The sequence below is a fragment of the Gorilla gorilla genome, chromosome 13 (assembly GCF_029281585.2).
Source record: "Gorilla gorilla gorilla isolate KB3781 chromosome 13, NHGRI_mGorGor1-v2.1_pri, whole genome shotgun sequence".
NCBI classification, from domain to species: Eukaryota; Metazoa; Chordata; class Mammalia; order Primates; family Hominidae; genus Gorilla; species Gorilla gorilla.
The window spans coordinates 48,974,872-48,996,876 of NC_073237.2; the positions used below are offsets into that span (position 1 = coordinate 48,974,872).

Genomic DNA, 22,005 nt, shown 5'->3' on the forward strand with positions numbered 1-22,005 from the left:
ACCCTTTATTGGGTCTTTGACCCAGGCTGTCACCCAATTTGAAAGTCCTACATCCTTACTTGAAAATAGGCTGTTTTTTGAACACATCTTTCTTGAACACTATCAAATTTACCTTGATAGTCATTTCACGCTACCAGTATTATATTTTGAAACTTCTTCACCCAAAGCCACAAGTTCATTGAATATATTTTCTTATTTCTGCTATGGTTCAACAGTTTTACCCATTGTATAATAACGTATTAGGGTTTCCAGTCTCCCAGCCCTAAAGCAAGTGACTACATGTTTTAGGTTTTTGGTCCTGGTGTCAGTTTCTCTATTAGTGAGCTTTTTCCTGAGGCAATGGACAACCCTAAAATAGCAGTAGCCTTTACAACGTTTATTTCTTATTCATGCTGTACGTAGGCTGAGTGTGAGCTGTAACTACTCTTGGCTGTGTATCTGGGCACACACTCAGTGGAGTGCAGAACTAAACTGTATAAGCTCTTTTTAAACTTCTGTTCTTCACCATTAGAACACCATGTATCTCTTAGCGTCTACTTCTTTGCCACAGGTACTGATGTGACACGACAGTAGAATAGAGCCCAGAAGAGCTAAAAACCAACTCATAATCCTCAGAAATGTTTGTTAAAGCCCACTGAAGCTCTTAGGGTTGTGTTTGCATTAGTCTTTGCTTATATTAACATATATTAAAAGATTAAGAAATTTACAAATACAACTTTGCTAATATCCCTTACCTACTAAAAAGGGAAATTGTCACAAGTCTGTATTTCATGGAAGAACCACTGGGAAAAGACTCATTGGTAGCAAGCAGTGATAGTCATGTTTATGTAAATTGTTTTGGCACAAAGATTATTTCACACCTTGAAATAATCTTTTTTATGACCTTAGGATAAATTTTTAAAATAAATCTCTAAAGTCACTTTTTAAAGACCAGCTGCATGGTATCCCACTGTATGTTTTATAATTCTTAAGATCTATCCTATGTATGGATAGACAATTTTAAAAACATTGTCATCTATTCTTTTGTACATAATGCAAATATATTGGTTAGGATACATTGTGAGAAGCAGATTTGCTGGGTCAAATGGTATTTGTATTTTTAATAGCTATTTCCTTCCATACAGGTGTAACATTTTGGGAGAAGTAGTTGGCCAGTATTGTTTAAGAGACACAGAAATGTCTTTTTAAATGGGACTCTAGTCCCATTTTTAGGAAACTGATTATCAAATATTTACATCAGTGGAAATCCTGAAGAAAGCAAACAGTTTCACTTGCATGCTTTTACTTTCATTTATTAAAAGTAAAGGATGGTTTTAATCCCAGAGAGGCTAAAGTTAAAAGGATGAAAACCATAGGACCATTAGAAAATAAGCATACCCAATGATAATTATATAATAAAAAGTTTCTAAAGGGGCAAAAGTAAATTTCTTCTCTTCCAACTTAATAGTTAAGTGGTCAGGGAATCACTTGTCTGGAAAGAGGTTAATTAATGGATTTGGAATTGAGATGTTGGGCTTGTTATTTGACCTTTTGCATCATCATTTTCTCATTTGTCAAATGGAAGGGGTTGAACTGAACGATATGAAGTCTCTTCGAGCTCTCAAATTCATTGATTTAATTGAATAATTTGCGAAAATCTCAATGAAATTCTTTGGACACTTAAAAGGTTACAGTTTTTAAACGGCTTATTCCAGCTTCAAGTGAAGTATTTATTTGTAAAAGAATTGCTTTAGAAGAATATATATCAACCATAAAAGTAATTACGTGGTTAGTATTTGCATTATTTGATTCTCCTAGAGTCTATTTCTGTAGTACCACTTGCATAAATATGTAGCAGTAATTAGGATTATTGGGCAGTTTAGGTAGTTTCTCTTGTTTTAGTGGTGTCTGTGAAATTCAGTGGTGATGGGAATACTTAGGTGCTAGTCAGCACAGCACTGTCTGAAAACATGCTTAATTGGCTATATATTTATCATATGCTTAAGTTGGGACCTTTTTACCCTGCAAAGAATATTTCTTTGAGTTCTAAAACGACCATATTTGATTTCACTTCCGCAATTCCATTTGTCCCAGTGTGTCTACTTTTTAAATATAATTTATTCTTACAAATATGTAGAATTTAAGTTCCATAAGAGCCAGGGATCTGCCCATCTTCTTTCTTCTAATTTATACCAAAAGGATGTTCTGTGACAGAATTCCTTTTATGATTGGATAGTGAAGACACTCTTTTACTTTGTTTTAGATTTGCATTTAAATTAAAAATTATAGCTTACTGATATCTAAAATACTATTCACTTGGCTGGGAGAATATAGTTGAATGACAAGTATACATTGTTATGTTCTCTAAAATAGCATTACTGAAGAGGACAAAAGTAAGAAAAAGGGGCAAGAGGAAAAACAACCTAAAAAGCAGCCTAAGAAGGATGAAGAGGGCCAGAAGGAAGAAGATAAGCCAAGAAAAGAGCCGGATAAAAAAGAGGGGAAGAAAGAAGTTGAATCAAAAAGGAAAAATTTAGCTAAAACAGGGGTTACATCAACCTCCGATTCTGAAGAAGAAGGAGATGATCAAGAAGGTGAAAAGGTATAAAGTTTACATATATAAAATGGCTGTTCTATTCTTAGTTTATATATATATATATTTTGTTTTTTCTTTTTTCTTTCTTTTTTTTTTTTTTTTGAGATGGAATCTCGCTGTGTTGCTTAGGCTGGAGTGCAGTGGCACAATCTTGGTTCACTGCAACCTCTGCCTCCTGGATTCAAGTAATTCTCCAGCCTCAGCCTCCTGAGTAGCTGGAAGTACAGGCATGTGCCACCACTACCGGCTAATTTTTGTATTTTTAGTGGAGACAAGGTTTTGCAATCTTGGTCAGGCTGGTCTTGAAATCCTGATCTCAGGTGAACCTCCCACCTTGGCCTCCCAAAGTGCCGGGATTACAGGCACGACACCTGGCCATTTATGTATTTCTTAATCTGCCTAGTTTAAGAGCTTTTAATATTTTGGAGGAAGTCTATAAATATCAGTGGCAGTTAAAATGAATTTGTTTACCTTTTTGAATAGACTTGAATTAGCTGTGTTACAAAGCATATTGAAAATGTCCCTTTATTATCTGTTCTCTAAATTTATCTATTTTACAATTATGATCTGGAAATTAAGTAAACAGTACCTTTCCAATAACCCCATCTGTCTAGAAAAGGTAGATGAAATAGGCTGTGGCCAGTGAAGACAAATGTTAAAAGAGGTGGATTTATATAGAGATTTTTGTTATTTACCCCCAAGAAGTTCTTAACACTCTTCAGGCCTATTGTACATTTTATCAGTGGTATGTAACTTTATTTGGACGCCATAGTTGTTGGGAACCTCATTAAAGCTGTGTATCCTTTTGTGTAGAAAAATAAAATTTTGTGTATAGCCTTAGAGATTTACAGATTCAGGTCATGCAGATCTTTTGTTTACTTTCATCTGATTTTTGGCTCATTTCTTAATCTTTTAGAAACCAAACATTTTAAATTGGATAGGTCATGTAGTGTGCTTGTCAGTACTCAAGTCAAATCACTCTGTAGAGAGGCAAACAGACTGACATACTATATTTTATCCAAAGGACATCACTCCTATAGCAGGGCATAAAACAAGATGATTATTTCACGGTCATTAATCAAAGTTAAACTTGCAGAGATAGGTGTAATTCAAAGACTATTTTTAGGTTGCTAATTTGAGTATTCATCCCTTTTTTAAAAACTAGCTGCTGCTTTTCCCCCAAGATTATAATTCCATAAGCACTAGTCACTGACTTTATAGTTAAATAAAACCATCCTAATTCTCAAAACAGAAGAGAAAAGGTGGGAGGAACTTTCAGACTGCTCACAGAAGGAATATGCTGAAAGGCCAACATGAGAAAGAAGCAGCAGATCGAAAACGCAAGCAAGAGGAACAAATGGAAACTGAGCAGTAAGTATTTTTTTTTTTTTTTCTAAATTTTGGGTTCTTTTTAAAGGCTAGCATGGAATTTTTAAATAATAGACTTTCATTTTCCAGACTTTATGAAGCCTTTTGAAGAAGTGACTTTTCCCATGTGTTAGAAAAATCTTCAATATATGATGATCTTATTTCAGGCTTCATTCTCTTCTGAGAGGATGAAATTGACTGAGGCAGTCACTCTGTGAATTATTTTTGAATTTAAACGAAGTGCAGATAGGATTTAATTGATACTGGCTTTGCAAGAAGTGTACTCATCCTCTACCATTTGTTTGTATAATATAATACATATAGATAGAGGGGCGATAATATACTGGTGGACAAAGAATGCAGGAAATACCCTTATTCATCACACCACCAAGCAGGCCTCACCCTAAAGACCAGCAAAAGTAACAAAAGCACATTTGGAAACCCAGGAAGCCAGTAAAAGTAAATCTAAAGGCTGACAGGGTGTACATTATTATATATGTGCAATATAAATCAAATTCAAAGCTGTTTTCTCTTAAATTTTGATACTTAGAGACAGTACTTGCCATGGGGAATTTCTTTCCCCTTACTATATAATTTTATTACTAGAAGGAAAAGTAATAGCAATGATAATAATGAACAGACTTCGTGTCTTTATTACATTTGCTTTCCTAGTTACCTTTAGACTGTCACTTCTGAGTTCTCTGACATGCTTTTCTTTCCTCGTGAAGTGTCTTACATTCTGACTAAATTTTGTTTTTTTGTTGTTGTTTTAGTGAGGTGATTTTTAAAACATGCTCTAGGTCAATAAGACAAAGTTAATGATGAGCAGTAAAACGATTCTTGAATAATTTTGTACTTTTTTCTTTATATAATATATCCGTAAGCCAAAGTCTTTCTTGACAAGTACAGCGTTTTACTCTGCTTTCTTAGTTTGGAGGATATACAAGTAGTTTTAGCTCCTTGAGGGAGTAATTTAAATAACTTATCTAAAGCTCAAAAATATTATTCCCTCTAATGTTAGACTTTAAGCACTTCTGTAAATATTTAAGTTATTCTTTGTCACCTATCATTTTCTATTCTATCTTTTCACTGAAAAGCTGTTGGACTGTTTGTTGCTTTTGACTTTATTGTGCTCTCAAAATTAAGATATAAAATTAGTTGTTACTAGTATATGTAGCCCAACCCTTCTTTAGTATCTTAAAGTTATCTTTATGTATTTCAGTTTCTTTTGAATGTCCTCCAATGTAACTTTCTCAAATTCTAATATTTGTGTTTTCTTTCCTTCTCCTGTTATTACAAAACTTTGTACTTGGACAGTTTTGCTCTGTAAAGCATTTCAGATGCAGCTTGTGTGAAATGCATTATGCAAAATAAAGTTTATTGTATTGTATTCCCAGCCAAACAACATGTAATCTACAGTAATAAAAAATATATCTCATTTTGGGCTCAAAGCATTAATCCAGTTACTGAAAAGAGAATACAAGTGGAGCAAACAAGAGATGAAGATCTTGAGACAGACTCATTGGACTGAATTTCCCCCTTCCCCCCATTGATGGAAGAATGTTCCAGATTCTAAATTGAGGACTTCATTATTAATGGCATTACTGTGTTATGATTAACAAATTTCCTGTAAGGTACACACTACATACTAAGGTCGGCCATCATTCTTGTTTTTTTTTTTTTTTTTTTTTTTAACCAAGCTTAAAATGAAGCTTTGTGTTTGAAAGTAATAACAAGCTCAGACGAAGATGGTGGTTGTACATTATTCATTTAGAAAATATAAAAATTCATTTTGTTTTGAAGCTAGTTATTAAACTGGAATAGCAGTTATATCCCTGAGAATGGGGCCCTTCTCTTGACATTCCTTTGTTAATTCTTTAGAATCTTAATAAATGTTTTTTTAATCCTGAGAGAGTAAACAGTAGTAGACTTGTTAAGAATGAAACTGTAACCAAAATTTTAAAATAAAGTTTTTTTTAAAAAAAAAAACCTGATTTTTAGATATTTTTTGTTCTTGTCTATTTGAATTGGTTCATAATATGGCCTGAACTCTAAGCCAAGGTACTAGAAATTAAGATTTCAATTTTAAGTGGTTATTTTTGTGATTGACAATAAAATGGTACCTTTTGTGAAATGTTAGTGAATGTTACTGGACGTCATTTGAGTTTGATAAATTGGCCAAAATTTTAAAAACAGTGTTATCTTCAGTCTATTTAACCTTAAAGCTAACTTCAGAACTCATTAATCTACTTGTTACATGCACAATGATTAAATTGGTCTATTTTAACATGCAGCTTTAAAAAACAATTGATGTAGAAGCCATTAAATATTTATAGGTATCATTTTCCCATTGTGGCCTATTTGTCCAGTGACCCTGAAATTGGTCTTCTAGCAACACATTATTTGTGATGTCACTGAAAAGTCAGATATGATTTAATTTAGCATGTTAGAGTTTTGCTTATATTTATGCTATGGAACTGCACCATTCTAAGAGCTACAGTCAGTTCCTTTGCAGTCTAGGCTATTGACTTATTTTAAGGAAAACAGTTTTAGCTTTTACATAGGGATTGTGGGCATTTAGTCACAAAGTTCCAATGTTTTGAAATATTTTTGTTAACATTTGATAGGCAGAATAAAGATGAAGGAAAGAAGCCAGAAGTTAAGAAAGTGGAGAAGAAGCGAGGTTAGTTATTTCACTTTCTAAGATACATAAAATTATACATGGAAAGGAAGTTATGTAGACATAACTTTTCATGTATTGGTTTTGGAATAATTTTATACTCATATCCTACAAATAGAATTTTTCAAATCCCTAATGGGCTTTATATAAATTGCATTGTATTTTAAGCATAATCAAGTGAACTTGCTTGAGTTGTTTATGTTTAATGCTCATTAATTATTTGATGGTGTCAAATTTTAGTACACTTGCTGAAAGCTGGATGCTTTCCCATTTCAGACAAATCCCTTGGTTAAACATAAGGAAAAGCAGGTGTTTGGGGACTGGAGAGCAGAGGAGTTATCACATGCAGACTATTTATTTTAGAAAAAACGCAGCCAAGTGGTGGTTTTGTGCTTTTACACTGCATGTTGCTTTTCTCAACCACTAAAAATGGCAATAAGTACTTATTCTTAGTTAAGCTATTGTGCATATCTTTGAGCTTCTTAGTAAAGATTACTAAGAACATTTTTTTTTTAAGTCCACTAATTCATTATACTTAGCCTGTATACAGAAATACTGGTTTTGGAAAAACTGTTCACTGTTTTTCACATATTTTAATTTGTAGAAACATCAATGGATTCTCGACTTCAAAGGATACATGCTGAGATTAAAAATTCACTCAAAATTGATAATCTTGTAAGTGTTTAACTTCATTTAATACTTCAGTACTGCATTTATAGCTTCATCTTTTATTTTCTCACATGATCTTATGAGTATGTAAATTTAAGGGATAATTACTGGTCGTTTTGCACTACCTGTTTTTTTTTTTTTGAAACGATCTTTAGAAACAGATTAAGTGTTAAGATAATTAACAGCTATGAAATTACTGTTTTGTCATGAAGGATGTGAACAGATGCATTGAGGCCTTGGATGAACTTGCTTCACTTCAGGTCACAATGCAACAAGCTCAGAAACACACAGAGATGATTACTACACTGAAAAAAGTAAGTGATTTCAAGTCATGTGGATTCTTTGAATTTTGTCATTACTTCATTTAAAAATTGTTTAAAAAATCAATTAGGAAAACAATTATGATGAATGTATATTGTTTTCTCAGATACGGCGATTCAAAGTTAGTCAGGTTATCATGGAAAAGTCTACAATGTTGTATAACAAGTTTAAGAACATGTTCTTGGTTGGTGAAGGAGATTCCGTGATCACACAAGTGCTGAATAAATCTCTTGCTGAACAAAGACAGCATGAGGAAGCGAATAAAACCAAAGATCAGGGGAAGAAAGGGCCAAACAAAAAGCTAGAGAAGGAACAAACAGGTATGTGGTAAAAAGCCAACAATTTCACACCAGTTTTTAAACCATTTGCCAGGACTGCTTTTAAAAATGGCTTTCATACATAGTTTCACTGTGTATACGTCACAGAAAAAGTATACAAAGGCAAAATGGTGAAAATCTGATGGGCCTATTGAAGGACTAGAGCAGTGTGCATTGAGAACAAAAAATCCTGTCAGTTTATATTCGACTTCTAAGGCAAAAACCATTGCTCATGAGGCAGATGACTCTGGATAAACAATTTTTAAAAACCCATCCATCACAATGCCTCCTCATCCCTAGAGTACCCACTTCCTGGTTGCTCAGCTGCTTCTGATGTTTTCTTCTCACCTAAAAAGTAAAATAGCGTACAGTAGCCTTTTAAACTAAAACACAGCCTCATAGGTGGAGACTACACCTGCCATTACTTGATACAGGTATTCTGATGATGCTGCTGAGTTACCCTGAACAGACTTCACAGTATTAATGCCATGTCCTTTTTTTTTTTTTTAAAAGATGGAGTTTTGCTCTTGTCCAGGCTGGAGTACAGTGGCGTGATCTCGGCTCACCACAACCTCCACCTTCTGGGTTCAAGCGATTCTCCTGCCTCAACCTCCAGAGTAGCTGGGATTACAGGCATACGCCACCACACCTAGCTAATTTTGTATTTTTAGTAGGGACGGGGTTTCTCCATGTTGGTCAGGCTGGTCTTGAACTCCCGACCTAGGGTAATCCACCTGCCTTGGCTTCCCAAAGTGCTGGGATTACAGGCATGAGCCACCACGCCTGGTGATAAAGTCTTACAAAGCACTTAGATGTGTAGCATATATGTAAAGCACTCAACCTTAGCTTCTACTTTTTTCACTAACTTTAGCAGTAGTTAAATCCTGCTAGTACTTATTACTAACAGTAGTTATTTTCTTTTCATTTGTATTAGGAAAAATTTATAACGTATACAAATAGAAATAACTTCTCATAGCCTTGTCATCCAGCTTTGGCAGTTCCGTTTATGATCATTGTGCTTTTGTAGCCCATAAGCTTTCTCTATGCCCCTCTTGAAAGTTGTTTTACGAAAAATCCCTGACATATCATTTCACTCATAAACATTTCAGAATGTATGAAAGAAAGACTCTTAAAACAGAATCATAGTACCATTATCAGCTCCTCCAGTCTTGTTATTAAACATCTTAGTGGCAAGCTGCTTATAAAAGCTGGCATTTCAAAAGCAGTTGGTTGGTTTTTTGTTTTTGTTGCTTTATTGGGGAATGACATGGGTCCCCTTAGAGAATTATTAATATGACTTACAGGAAAACCCCCTTTATTAGGCACAAAAATATCAATTAGGAAATACTCCTTTAGCACTTTGTTCTAAAATAGTAAATTTTAAAATTTGATTCACATTGCTTTTTCGTAGTAGAATAAATGAATATGCTAAGAATTATAACACCCTGTAGTCTTCCTGGTAATAGTAACAACCAGAATAATCAGATTAATAATCCACTTCCTGTACCCATAGATAGTTAACCTGCTTTTTATGGTGCCTTAGCTACCCAAAGCCTCTGGTGGTCATCTGCTCCCATTTTGACAAAGCATCAAAACCCAATTCTAACATTCAAGAGAGGGCTGTATTACAATGTAATTTCAAATAAAAGACATTAAGTAGTAGAAACACTTTAACGTCATGTTGTATTTTGATTTTGGATCTTTAGTGGACACCTTCAATTATTTTGTAAGCTTTAACAAAGTTTTTCCATTGGATTCCTTCGCAAGGGTCAAAGACTCTAAATGGAGGATCTGATGCTCAAGACGGTAATCAGCCACAACATAACGGGGAGAGCAATGAAGACAGCAAAGACAACCATGAAGCCAGCACGAAGAAAAAGTGAGGAATAGTTTTTAATGGGTCTTGTGTGTTTTTATTATTCAGGTTTTTAATCACAGTTCTGTTCCAAGGTTATCTTACTATAATAAGCAGTTATCTTTTGACCACCCAATTCCTGAATTCAGTAAGCAAGTTACAATTCAAAAAGGAAGAAGAGTAAAAACCTTTTATTGACAGTGACTTTGCCACTGAATTCAAGGGAATGGAACTAGCTGGGAACCCAGTTAAAAAGAAAATATTTGCTCCTGGACTTCTTTTACTGAGATACTGTTAGTAATGACTTGCATTCACACTTTCTTGAATTGTGAAAGGATAATTGTAAAAAGTTAGACGGAGAATCAGTTTTTTTTGTTGTTGTTTTTTCTTTGAGACAGAGTTTCACTCTTGTTGCTCAGGCTGGAGTGCAATGGTGCGATCGTGCTCACTGCAACCTCCACTTCCTGGGTTCAAGCAATTCTCCTGCCTCAGCCTCCCAAGTAGCTGGGATTACAGGCACCTGCCACTGTGCCCATCTAATTTTTTGTATTTTTAGTAGAGATGAGGTTTCACCATGTTGGCCAGCCCGGCCTCGAACTCCTGACCTCGGGTGATCCACCCACCTTGGCTTCCCGAAGTGTTGGGATTACAGGTGTGAGCCAACACGCCCGGCCATCACAGGCTATTTTTTAATACCCACCCTAAAACAGGCTATGGAGCCATAGTTGAAGTCTTGGTTTGTTCCACTGTGTATCTGAAGGAGTTAGATAGAAGCATCCCTTCTAATTCTGAAATTGAGGGAAATCTTGTTGTCTGTCAACCTCTCTTTTTATTAAGATTTTGAAATATGTTGGTATCACAGATATAAAACATTCTCATGTTCTTTAAAGAGAATTCACTTTTATGCTAGAAATGATGGAAAGGGCTTGGTCCATGACACTTTGCTGAGTTATTTTGCTTTATCTGCATATTATTTTGGGAAGAAGATACAACATGGCAAAATAACAGTTTTGAAGAAGAAAAAAATAATGACTGTTCTAATAACAAGTCAAGTTTTTCTTTTGTTTGGTTGGTTTCAGTCTTTTCATGGGTTTAAAAATATAATGCAGACTTAATGTCTTTTTTTCCTTCATCAGGAGAAAATCCTAATTCCAGTTGTACCTTTCCCCCTTTTCTTCAGGCCATCCAGTGAGGAGAGAGAGACTGAAATATCTCTGAAGGATTCTACACTAGATAACTAGGTTGACATACCTGGAATATAGAGAACACTTGAGAAGTTTGTAATGGTTTTCATTTGAAATAGACTGCTGAAAGTTTTAAATTTTTATAAGCATAGGTTTGATGTTGAAAACTTTTGAGGGAGAAAATCCCTTTATCTTTGTTTTAAAGTAAACATTATCGCTAAGTGTACTTGTGCAGTATTAACAGCTACATTATACAGTAAATGTGGGATAAAATCCATTTAGAAAATGTTAAACTGCTTTTCCAGACATGGTTGTAGCATATTTTCAATCTGTGTGTGTATGTTAATGTGTAATTGATAGTAGAACAAAGTTACATTTTTAAAACTGCTACTTGTATAAACCTTGCCTCTTTTCCCAAATACTGTGGGTTTTGTGCATAGTTTTTACAAACCTTGGATTTACCAGACTGTCTTTTCACTGTTTGTGGGTTTTGTAGAAGTTACGCATTTTTATGGTAGATAAAATGTTACTTCTATACAAGTACTCACTCCCTTTTTATCAAAAGTTAATTTTAATCTCACAGTCTACATTGTGCTACATTATCCAGCTTCTTTGGAACAATGTGTGCTCTGTATGGTTTTTTTTGGTATGACAACTAATTAAGCAACTGACATTGAACTGACTGAGAATTCTAAAAACTATAAAACATTAATTTTTGAAGGTAATTTAGTTTTGTGGCTGGGCATTCAGTGAAGTCTTAGGACTTCTTTGCAGATAACTGACTGGGTATATATAGGAATGAATCTGGCTTTAGGGTTAAATCATTTAAGGTCCTTTTATAGGCAGGCACTAGTAACTAAAACTGAAAACTAAGTAAGTTTATTTTTGAGGAATGTTGTTAAAAATGTCTTTAGGAAGTCACTAAATAGTACTTAATTGGAAGAAAAAATCATGATGCTTATATAATAAATATGAATAAATGTTATATAAGTAAACTCACCTATTTGAAATCATGGCTATATTATTTTTATTTTCTAGATTCCAAAAATACAAACACTAGTTGTTCCAGCATTGTACTTTGATAAGTCTGTATATTGACGTGTATGGACTATATCCAGGGTAAAATCAATGTTACAAAATTTAAGGGTATGTTAACTAAAGGATAGCATTTCTAAGATATTTTGAATATTAGGGTCATTTGGCACTTCTCAGCAAGTAGGATACTTCTCATGTTTTGAAATTTTATGAATATGGAAAAAAATGGCTTAAGACCAGCGTCTCTGTATGACATTGTATGGTTGACCCTCTGAGATAACTGTTTTCATCTACAGAATTGCATTTTTGCTTTTAACGAGGTCTTATAATGGAACTAGTAATCACCGTTTTGAGAGAACCTGCGTATATACCAGTCATTATCTGTTTGGTCCTTATACAGTTTTAACTTAGATTTATTCTAGTTAAGCCATAAGTTCAACGTGTAAACTTGTTTTGATTAAAGAATTTTTCTATCAAACTCTGCTAGTAAATTACTTTCTTGCTATTTACAAGAGTAAGTGATGGAATTCTGGGTTTGCTGCCAAGGAAATAATTTCTTAGTTAACTGGTCACAGAGGTTGTGTTGTTTTGGGAAACGGGGTAACTAAACAGTAAGCTCAAGATGATAAAAAATAAAGGTAATATTTATCTTTTGTTCACCCTCCCTTTCTTCCCATGACTCACCAGATCTATAGTTTTACAAAGAAGCCACAGAATATTCAAATTCTAGAGATAGAGCATCATTCTCATAATTTATGTCAGCTTGTACAGGCTGACCTTGCTCTAACTAGTTGATGTATGTTCGCTTCAAGCATAATTGCTGTTTCTTTAATCATAACTCTCAAGAAATGTGCTTGGTGTCATAGGCTGATTTACAGATAACTTCTCAGAATTCTTGATAATTATTCATAAGACTTAAGAACTTTCAGGATCACTGAAATTGTTCATTGGCTCAATTTGTGTGTGTGGTCAAAACTGCACAGCTTGACAAGGCACCAAGAGGTAATTTTGAGATAGATAACCCCCACCCCACTCCTCCAAAAAGTACGTGTAATATGTATGTTTTAACACCTCTTTTGGGCTGGTATGTGTGTGTATGTACGTATGTGTTTTGATTACTGGATAAAAGAGTCATACATCAGCCGGGCGCAGTGGCACGTGCCTGTAATCCCAGCTACTCGGGAGGCTGAGGCAGGAGGATTGCTTGAACCCGGGAGGCAGAGGTTGCAGTGAGCTGAGATTGCCCCACTGCACTCCAGCCTGGGAGACAGAGCAAGACTCCATCTCAAAAAAAAAAAAAAAATAGTCATACCATGACCAAGCAGAACTGACTATTGAAGGTTTTCTTAGCTGCTTGGAGAAATTGCAGATACATCTGTCTGAATCTGAGAACTGATTGGGATTTGGTATGTGAACAACTGGAGAGAACCATACACTTTATAATTAATATTATATCTGGTGATTTCAAATAATATGATAGATTTTGCTGATACAGTACTGCTGTCTGTGTTCCTACTCATACACTTACCTGGTTACAGATGTCAGGTCAAGATGAGGTCTGCATCTAATCCTGTATAAGAGCAAAGATTTTTCATAGGGTGCTGTGAGGGCTTTGCTAACTTTATTTTGTCCGATTGGCCAGAAAAAGGATGCTCTAATGGAAATAGCAAACCCGTATCATTAAACTCTTTAGAAACAAAGAAACTGGTTTAATAGGCAGAAACGTGTTTATGTTTGTGTCGTGTAATTCTGCAACACAATGTTAGAGATGACTGACCTTTCTCCTAGTAAAACTAGAATGTCTAATTGTCCTTAAATGGTACTGAGGCCTGAAGAATGTTTAAAGAAATAGCTATTGCTTCTCTAGTGACTTCTGTGCATGTGTATCCACTATTATATAAAAGTCAAATTCAACTACCAAGCAGGTTGACATGTTCATGACAACATTTTCAGTTGCCTATCTTCATTAGATAATGTGTTACATGTAATTTGACAGGCGTGTTACATTTGATTGAAATAAGCATAAAGAAAAGCTGCCTCGAAAAAAGAGAAAAGCTGCCTTAAATCAGGGGTTTTATAGCTCCAGAAATATACAAAGTTAGGAATTTCTTTTGACTTGAACTTGGTGGGATACCTGTATAACTGATACATAACACACGGGCAAACTGTGGGAGTAACCTGGTTGATTAACTTTTCTCCTCAGTTTCACCAGGGAACAATAATAGGTACCTGAGTCTTTGATGAAAAAGTTAACCTTAAGAACTAGCAGAGGCCGGGCGCGGTGGCTCACGCCTGTAATCCCAGCACTTTGGGAGGCCGAGGCGGGCGGATCACGAGGTCAGGAGATCGAGACCATCCTGGCTAACACGGTGAAACCCCATCTTTACTAAAAATACAAAAAAAATTAGCCGGGCGTGGTGGTGGGCGTCTGTAGTCCCAGCTACTCGGGAGGCTGAGGCAGGAGAATGGCGTGAACCCAGGAGGTGGAGCTTGCAGTGAGCTGAGATCGCGCCACTGCACTCCAGCCTGGGCGACAAAGCAAGACTCCGTCTCAAAAAAAAAAAAAAAAAAAAAAAAGAACTAGCAGAATAACATTCTCAAATAATTAATAAAAGAAGAATCCCAGTAGCAGAAATGTTTTAACTGGCATGTTTCTTCTTTGTCCACTAAAATGAATTGACACCACACATGGAATAATGCATTATGACAATAATTAACTTTTTGAAGTTTGGTGTTTTGAGAGTATGAAATGAAAATGAATAAGATAAAATATCCTTGCATATGCATGTAAGACCTATAAGGAACGCAGTATTGAAAATAATCAAAATTTTTACCCATGGAATTTCACGGTTGGGTAAATCATTCATTTATCTTAAATCTATGGTTTGCTGGCAGTTATCAATCTGCTCAATTTTAGCATTGTTGTATATAAGAAAGTAAAAATTTAGGTATAACATAAGCCAGCCTCTTAAGTTCTCTATACTGATTATCTGTGTACTGACTGAATCAGTGAATGAGAACACTAGACATACCAGAAACTCGTGCTTGTCATCTCCAAGCCAATGGACTTAACTGTTTGTGGCATTTAAGTCCATAAAACATACTTCACTGTCAAACACATAGGCTTATAGGTTTCATCAGTTTTCCATGTATAAGATAAATGTCTGTTCTTAGCCATCCAGATATTCAGTCAAATTTAAATACAACCTAGGAGAGAGAAAGTGGAATTTATTTATTTTAAATGATGCATTTGAAATCTATAGTATTCCTAAAAGTCTTCTAAACAGTATTAAATTTTCTACTGATAAAGGTTTCCAGAAAATATTTGAATATAGATAGCTATAAATCTATCTGATGGTCTAGACCTGAAAATAAAGTTTCTTTTGCTGGGCGCTGTGGTTCATGCTTGTAATCCCAGCACTCTGGGAGGCCAAGGCGGATGGATCACTTGAGGTCAGGAGTTCGAGACTATTCTGGGCAACATAGTGAAACCCTGTCTCTACAAGAAATAAAAAAATTAGCCCGCCATGATGGCCTGTGCCACCATGTCTCAGCTACTCAGTAGGCTGAGGTGGGAGGATCACCTGAGCCTAGGGAGGTCAGGGCTCCAGTGAGCCAAGATCACGCCACTGTACTCCAGCCTGGGTGACACAGTAAGACCCTATGTCAAAAAATAAGTTTAAAAAGTTTTGGTTTTTTTTTTTTTCTCAGAATAAGATGAGAGTAACTAGAATTACTATAGTAAGGGGACCAGAAGAATGGAAGACCTGGGCCAGGAAAACTTATTTTTTTTCTTTTTGCTTATATAATTTTGGTATATATCCAATAGTATCATTACTGGAGAATAAGTGAGCCAGAGCTAGCAATCAATAGGATCTTGATTTTTCCATGTCCCCAGTCATACGAAATCTGCTATTGTTTTTTAAATCATAGTATTAAATTGACATATTTTAAACTCATGACATAAAGCTTTTGTCAAGAAATAAAGCTTCAAGTTAATGTTATTTCTGGAGTTATGAGTATATACTCAAGATCTTTTTAAATTCATTATTCACATAGTCTTATTAACATGTCTTGTATGCCTAGTTTCCTTCAAAACAAAACCTAACATTACTAAACAGCACACTAAGATTAAATTCCCCCAAAGCAGCCGGGCGCGATGGCTCACGCCTGTGATCCCAACATTTTGGGAGGCTGAGGCGGGCGGATCGCCTGAGGTCAGGAGTTTGAGACCAGCCTGGCCAACATGGTGAAACCCCGTCTCTACTAAAAATACAAAAATTAGCCAGGCATGGTGCCAGGTGCCTGTAATCCCAGCTACTCAGGAGGCTGTGGCAGGAGAATCACTTGAATCCGGGAGGCGGAGGCTGCAGTGAGCTGAGATTGCGCCATTGTATTCCAGCCTGGGCAACAAGAGCGAGATTTTGTCTCAAAAAATAAATAATCCCAAAGCTATTAATTTTGTCTTATTTGTAAATAATTCATTCTCCCTAATTTCCATTACAGTTATTTGAAGGATCTTTACCTTGGAAGCCTCATGGTAGAAGGTGTAGCTCTCACATTCTTCAAAGAATTTTCAAAACACTTCCACTACTTGATGTATCATTAATAATTCTCTCTTTAGCAAAAAACTCTGGACAGAGAATGAATAGGGAAGGCAAGGATTGGGAGAAAGAATATATGTGTCTGACAAAGGATTTAAAGTCAGAATATATAAAGTACTACAGCTCAACTCAAAATGGGTAAAAAGCACTAAATTAAATACTATCTGGAATAAATATAGAATTAAACTATGTTATAAACATTTAAACACAATCATTATAAGAAAATCTGTGATTTGGACTTTTTTTGGATAGCTTTAGCAGACTGTTCAAAGTGGATCCTGTTCCTCAGTGGCATTTCTTAGAAATAAGGTAACCATCCAAGAGAACAGTTATTTCATGAGGGGGTACTTTTGTGAGTGTAGCTATTCTTAATTAAAGGTTCCAGGATCAACATAAGGATAAGCAAGGAATTCCCCCAGTTTGTTGCCTTCTGAATCATAGTGCAGCATTCGGAAGCAAACATCACAAAAGAAGCATGGGTCCTCTGGTGCAAAACTGTCATTGTTCGTCACCCATCTGTAGTTTTTTAAAAAAAAGTACATCATTACAATCAAATTTGCCATACTTAACATGCTTTATGACCTGTAGCAGTATGTAAATATAACATTCTATTTCCTTATCAGTCTGTTATTAATGCATAATAATCCCTTAATTTTGTATACATAGATACAAATACATCACCACCAATACTCTCTCTACAAAGCGAAAGGGCATCTAACATTAAGAAACACTGCAGAATGCTGTTTCTCTGTAATACTTACCCTTAAAGGAAGAATATAAATCTATTTGAAAGCATCACACATTTGCCACGACATACCTATCCTCCAAGTACGAATATAGTCATTTTCTTCTAACACACCATCTTGAAAAACCATGGCAAAATTAGATGCTACAAATCTGATACACTTTTGCTTAATATACCTTCTTAACTGATAAATGAGTACTGGTTAATTTGAAAACTATATAACTCTTTTTACCTAGAACTCAAGATTATGTTATAAAGTATATACAAATAGCAATATGGGCAACATTATTCAACCAAAATGTTGAATGGCATGAAGATGCTATTGTATGGTATGTTTGAATTCTGCATCTCATGGAATGTTTGCTTTTAACATTATTTTCACTTTGATTTATGTTTTCCTATTGATCTTTCAGAAAAGAATATGGTGGTGGGGTGGCGAAAACAAACTGAAGATACAAGTTGAGTATCCTTTATCTGAAATGCTTGGGACCAGAAATAAGTATTTCAAATGGCAGATTTTTTTCAGATTTTTAAATATATTATGCATATATTTGCCAGTTGAGCATCCCACTGAGAATTTGAAATCCAAAATGCTCCAATGATCATTTGAGCATCAGATGTTGCCACTCAAACACTTTCAGGTTTTGGATTTCTGATTCCTGAAATTTGGAATGCTCAACCTGTACTAAATTTCCTTTCCTCTGAGTGGCTTTCAGATTTTTTTTATATGTTTTTTATAGTTACTGCTGTGTTGTCCAGGCTGGTCTCCAGGCCTCAAGCGATCCTCCCACCTCAGCCTCCAAAAGCAACAAGTTTTTTTTTTACTGACCCACAGTAAGAAATGCCTTATAATCTAAACATGTAGAATCACATAAAGTAAAAATTTTATAAAACTATATTTTAACTTCATGTGATGTGCTGTGGTTTTATTGATGAAGTTTTATTGATGAAGCTGATTATGTAAACTATGTGGACAAGAGGCAGAAAGAACATGGCTCTCGAGCATTTTGGATTAAACAAGGTTTTCTTTTGTTAGACTTCCCAAATCCCTTTATGGTAATGTGCACTGTGACCCTCTAACAGGGAGTTATTGTACAGAGCTTTTCTTGAATGTATTCTATCAGAGAATTCTTTGCTTTGCTTAACACTAGTAACTTTTATTTTTATTCACCTAGCTGTATACATTTTACAAGCCTGAAATTTGACCTATCCCTGGACTTGTGTACATATAATATTTCCTTACTATTTAAGAATGTTTTAACTCACTAAATTGATTTTCTGGCACTTCCCTACTAGATGATACTTCATATTTATAACCTGAAGTACAAATATTCTTAGATCCAAAGTGGAAAACAAAATACCAAAAGTCAAAACTACCATTTCTCAGAGAAAAAAAAAATACATGATCACTCACCTAGCTGTATACATTTTACAAACAAAACATTTTCTGGTCCATAGCCAATGCTTCTTGATAAGGAGGGGATACAATGTCCTATCCAAGCAGTCATCATGATGCACAAGCCTTTTGTTTGTGGGAAAATAAAGATATTAAGGTGACAAATATTAAGTGACAAATTTTTATGAGCTATTAAATATATCTGTACCTGAGTATTAGGAAAATAGATATTTTCAATTTTTGCTTACAAGATGTTGCTGAATTACTTGTTATGCCATGTTTGACCAAATTCTGTTCCACAAAATACTTTCTCCAAGAGCATTTTGGATTAAACAAGGTTTTCTTTCCTTAGGCTTCTCAAATCCCTTTATGGTAATGTACACTGTGATCCCCCCTTAAGAGGGAGTTATTATGTAGAGCATTTCTTGAATGTATTTTACCAGAGAATCCTTGCTTTGCTTAACACTAGTACCTTTTATTTTTATTTATTTGAAATGGGGTCTTACTCTGTTACCCAGGCTGGAGTACGGTGGCATGATCTTGGCTTACTGTAGCCTCAAACTCCTGTGCTCAAGCAGTCCTCCCACCTCAGCCTCTCCAGTAGTTGGGACTACAAGCATGCACCACCACACCCAGATAATTTTTTAAGTTTTTGTAGAGACACGGTCTCACTATGTTGTCCAGGCTGGTCTCAAACTCCTGGTCTCAAGCAATCCTCCCACCTCAGCCTCCCAAGGTGCTGGGATTACAGCTGTGAGCCACGACACCTGGCTAACATTTAGTACCTTGTAATGAAACATAATTTGGGCAAAGCTACTCAGTGATATTTTACCTAGATTAACTGGTTGTTACAATGTGCCTCTTGTTTTTTTAATGTCTCCTTTATTAAAATCTAATTCTGACTCCTGGCATAATATGAATTGGTAGAATCTTAGTTTTAAGTATCAGAATTATGAAACCTTTAAGAAGTTTCATAATTTTTATTAAAAAAGAAATGGAAGTCAATCTCTACTCTGCCACTAATCAGCTCCATGGCTTTGGGTAAATCCTTTAAATGATGACAGACTTCAGATTCTTCTGAAAGATGAAAGGACTACACAAAATTGTTCTAAAGGTCTCTAACAATTCTAAAATTTGATTTTTTTAAAATTAAAACTTTCACCATCAGAAAATAATTAACCTTTTGATAGTTGGTATTATGGAATGGCAATGAATGATTAAATCCACCCGTAAGATAAAAATGACTTCCCTAAATTGCCTTTTAAAAAGCCCTACATTGCATACTCTTAATAAATGTAAACTGTTTAAAAAAATAAAAGGGCAGATGTGGTGGCTCACGCCTGCAATCCCAGCACTTTGGGAGGCCAAGGCAGGAGGATCGCTTGAGCTCAGGAGTTCAAGACCAGCCTGGGAAACAAAGTGAGACCCTGTCTCTACAAAAAATAGAAAAATTGGCCAGGCATGGTGGCCTATGCCTATAATCTCAGCTATGGGAAAGACTGAGGGAAGAGGACTACTTGAGCCCAGGAGGTTGAGGCTGCATTGAGCCATGATTTTGCCACTGCACTCCAACCTGAGCAACAGAGTGACATCCCCTCTCAAGAAAAAAAAAAAGTGTAAATTGTTTTTCTTTGACACTCAAACAAATCATGTTTCTTTTGTTGACCACTGTATCAAGAAGTTACCATGAGTTTAATGGTCATGTTTTTATCCTTCAGCCTTGGAATCACGTTGTTTATAGAAATAGGCCTACACTATAAGAAATGTACGGAAAAGGCCAGGCGCAGTGGCTCTTGCCTGTAATCCCAGCACTTTGGGAGGCCGACATGGGCGGATCACCTGAGGTCAGGAGTTCGACACCAGCCTGGCCAACATGGTGAAACCCCGTCTCTACTAAAAATACAAAATTAGCCGGGCGTGGTGGCGCATGCCTGTAATCCCAGCTACTCAAGAGGATGAGGCAGAAGAACTGCCTGAACCTGGGAGGCAGAGGTTGTGGTGAGCGGAGATCACACCACTGCACTCCAGCCTGGACAACAAGAGCGAAACTCGGTCTCAAAAAAAATAAATAAATAAATAATACAAAAATTAGCCGGACAAGGTGACACGTGCCTGTAATCCCAGCTACTTGGGAGGCTAAGGCATGAGAATTGCTTCAACCTAGGAGACAGAGGTTGCGGTGAGCCGAGATCATGCCACTGCATTCCAGCCTAGGCAACAGAGCGAAACTCCGTCTCAAAAAAAAAAAAGAAAGAAAAATGTACGAAAAATAAGGCCATCAGAGAGAATAGGGGATTGCCTTCCATCTTATGTTTATTACAAGGCCAGCACATTTTCCCACATTTGAAAGGAAGAGCAGGCAGAACAGCTTATATAATTTTTTTTTTCTTTTGATACAGTCTTGCTCTGTCACCCAGGATGGAGTGCAATGGCACGATCTTGGCTCATTGCAACCTCCGCTTCCCGGGTTCAAGTGATTCTCATGCCTCACTCTCCCAAGTAGCTGGGACTACAGACGCCCATCACCACACCTGGCTAATTTTTGTATTTTTAGTAGAGACAGGATTTCACCATGTTGGCCAGGCTGGTCTTGAACTCCTGACTGCAAGTAATCTGGCCACCTTGGCCTCCCGAAGTGCTGGGATTACAGGCATGAGCCACCATGCTAGGCTGCTGATATAAAATTTTAATAACATCAAAGACATAAATGTACTGTCTATAATTTTAAAAGTCATATAAATCCAAGGTTTATGTATTCTTCTGGCTCTTGCCTCCCCATTCTTCTTCCCTAGGGGTAATTGTTTTCCATTCTTAATTGTTTGTTTAGAATTTAGCTCCTCAGCTTCTCCCCACAGAACTACCATAATTTTGGTTAAAGATATTTAATTCAGGACGAATTAGTGCTACTTCTACCTAAGCCACACAGTTGACATCTATTGGACGACATTTTGTTTTGTAGCTATTAATCTATTAATTCTCTCCCATTTGCATTTGCTTAATTTTCTTATTTATTTATTGATATGGAGTCTTGCTTTGTCACCCAAGCTGGAGTGCAGTGGCACGATCTCAGCTCACTGCAAGCACCACCTCCCGGGTTCACGCCATTCTCCTGCCTCAGCCTCCCAAGTAGCTAGGACTACAGGTGCCCACCACCACGCCTGGCTAATTTTTGTATTTTTAGTAGAGACGGTTTCACTGTGTTAGCCAGCATGGTCTCGATCTCCTGACCTCGTGATCTGCCCGCCTTGGCCTCCCA

At 36.0% G+C, this 22,005-nt stretch overlaps 2 protein-coding genes across 7 annotated transcripts in view; one reads left to right on the forward strand and one right to left on the reverse strand.

Moving 5' to 3' along the window:
* The window catches only part of PSIP1 (PC4 and SRSF1 interacting protein 1), a 47,012-nt gene extending 34,530 nt beyond the window's left edge, over window positions 1-12,482 (forward strand). The window contains exons 9-16 of one of the 5 annotated variants that reach the window (XM_019033632.4): window positions 2,353-2,581; window positions 3,828-3,946; window positions 6,571-6,626; window positions 7,228-7,298; window positions 7,505-7,606; window positions 7,720-7,933; window positions 9,698-9,809; window positions 10,966-12,482. In XM_019033632.4, coding sequence (XP_018889177.1) covers window positions 2,353-2,581; window positions 3,828-3,946; window positions 6,571-6,626; window positions 7,228-7,298; window positions 7,505-7,606; window positions 7,720-7,933; window positions 9,698-9,809; window positions 10,966-11,026 — 964 coding nt within the window. In that variant the 3' untranslated portion in view covers window positions 11,027-12,482. Of the gene's footprint in view, window positions 1-2,352; window positions 2,582-3,827; window positions 3,947-4,033; window positions 5,933-6,570; window positions 6,627-7,227; window positions 7,299-7,504; window positions 7,607-7,719; window positions 7,934-9,697; window positions 9,810-10,965 lie in introns of those variants that run through there. The other 4 variants (XM_019033636.4, XM_019033638.4, XM_019033635.4 and 1 more) reach the window with 4 other exon arrangements.
* Window positions 9,806-22,005, reverse strand: part of SNAPC3 (small nuclear RNA activating complex polypeptide 3) — a 45,519-nt gene continuing 33,319 nt past the window's right edge. Inside the window, exons 8-10 of one of the 2 annotated variants that reach the window (XR_010130196.1) lie at window positions 18,768-18,875; window positions 16,530-17,124; window positions 9,806-15,211 (exon numbers count right to left, since the gene is read on the reverse strand). Coding sequence is in view for 1 of the 2 variants with exons in the window: in XM_004047828.5 (XP_004047876.1) it covers window positions 16,977-17,124; window positions 18,768-18,875 (256 nt within the window). In the remaining variant the exon portion in view is untranslated. The other variant, XM_004047828.5, reaches the window with a different exon arrangement.